At 28.3% G+C, this 1,784-nt stretch overlaps 1 protein-coding gene across 1 annotated transcript in view; it reads right to left on the reverse strand.

Annotated features, from left to right (window-relative positions):
• TRPA1 (transient receptor potential cation channel subfamily A member 1) overlaps positions 1–1,784 on the reverse strand; it is a 52,505-nt gene that overhangs the window by 38,616 nt on the left and 12,105 nt on the right. The window contains exons 5-6 of the mRNA XM_012811543.1: positions 531–639; positions 202–347 (exon numbers count right to left, since the gene is read on the reverse strand). Of these exons, the coding sequence (XP_012666997.1) occupies positions 202–347; positions 531–639 (255 nt within the window). The remainder of the gene's footprint in view (positions 1–201; positions 348–530; positions 640–1,784) is intronic.

Below are 1,784 nucleotides of genomic sequence, written 5' to 3' on the forward strand. Positions count from 1 at the left end.
CTTTACATAGATTGAAATTTGGAGGTTGATATTGTCTCTTGTTCTGCTTCTATAGGAACAGAAGGATATATCTATTTCTTATATGCATTTGAGATTAAATTAACTATGGAGGCTACATTAACTAAAGAGCTATAAAGTAATTTAGAAAATAAATTATGACAATTTTAAAGTGCAAGAGTCCTGTAGAATATGAACAATCACCTCTACCAGTTCTATGTGGGCACCGTTGTCCAGACACATTTTAATCATTTCCAAGTCGCCGCTTTGAACAGCCAGGTGGAGAGGGCTGGCTTTCCCATTATTCACAAAGTTAATGTGACACTCTCTGCTGTACCCATGTTCTTCACCTGGAGAAGACAATAACATTCAAGACAGCAACTATTCAAAATATAGGGAATATTTTTAGCAGAAAGAGCATTTAGACTTATATCGAAGCCCATGTGTAAATATTATTAAATAGTTTTCAAAGGAACAGCATCTATCAGAATAAGCGTCTTTATAGCATGTAATATAGGAAAGTCTCGACTCACCATACTTCAGTATTATTTCCATGCACTTTTTGGCACCTGAAAATGCAGCCTGGTGAACAGGGAAACAGCCCCATTTATTGGGTTTACATTGATTAGCTCCTTTATTAAGCTGGAGGAAAAGAAAGAAGAAAAAAAATCAAATATTACATGTTAAATCCCAAAGCACAAGGGTGAAGAAGTATTTATGTACCTTTACCAGATAATTTCACCATTGTGTGCCTAGGTAAAAATACATGGAAAGCCTCATGTGATATGAAATCTAGGTAAGAAGATAATTTTGCACTAGGTCAAGGTTATGAAATAGAGATATTTTATAATCTTCCAAAGACAAAGTAACAATAGAGACACAAAAATGTCAATCTTTATACCCTAGCAAACTAACATCACCATACTTTTCAATGAGATTAATGAGACTTTTAAAGATATTATCACGACTTCTATATCCATTCTCAATTCCTTATGCAAGTAAAGTGATAAGCACCAGATTCTCTTCCCCTTTATTTATGTAAAATTAATAAATGAATGTGCCAGCATAGCTGTCAAACCATGAAAAGCAGGCCTTTTTGCTAATGAAAGTTCTTTAATAAAAAGATGCTGAAAGAACTGAATATTATATTACATTTTTATGTAGCCTATTATTTTTAACTACTATTTTCTATACATCACTGGACTTTTATTTTCTTTTAAATACCTTTACTTATTACACAAAAGAAAAGACTTTGAAAAAGCAGAAAAGTATAAAGAAATAAACTCCACCTGTAATCTTGGCTTCTAGAGCCAGCATCAGTTAAATATATATATACACACACACATATATATATATGGTACTGTACATATATAGTACGTACTAGATACATGCTATATATATGGTATATATAGTATATATATATATAGCATAATACCATATATATATATATAAAATTGTGTATCCAAAAATGATACATATAAAATCACATTATTATATTATTATATATATAAAATCACATTATTATATTATTATTATATATACATAAAAATTGTGTATCCAAAAATGATACATATAAAATCACATTATATTATTATATATATATACATATAAAATCACATTATTATATTATTATATATACATATAAAATTGTGTATCCAAAAATGATACTTCATAAAATCATATTATTAAAAAATATCATTAAGAAAAAAACTTTGCTTATATTATATATAAATGATATATATATAAAATTGTGTATCCAAAAATGATACATATAAAATCACACTATA

The sequence above is a fragment of the Otolemur garnettii genome, unplaced genomic scaffold, assembly GCF_000181295.1.
Source record: "Otolemur garnettii isolate 467f Iridium unplaced genomic scaffold, OtoGar3 scaffold00163, whole genome shotgun sequence".
Classification (NCBI taxonomy): Eukaryota; Metazoa; Chordata; class Mammalia; order Primates; family Galagidae; genus Otolemur; species Otolemur garnettii.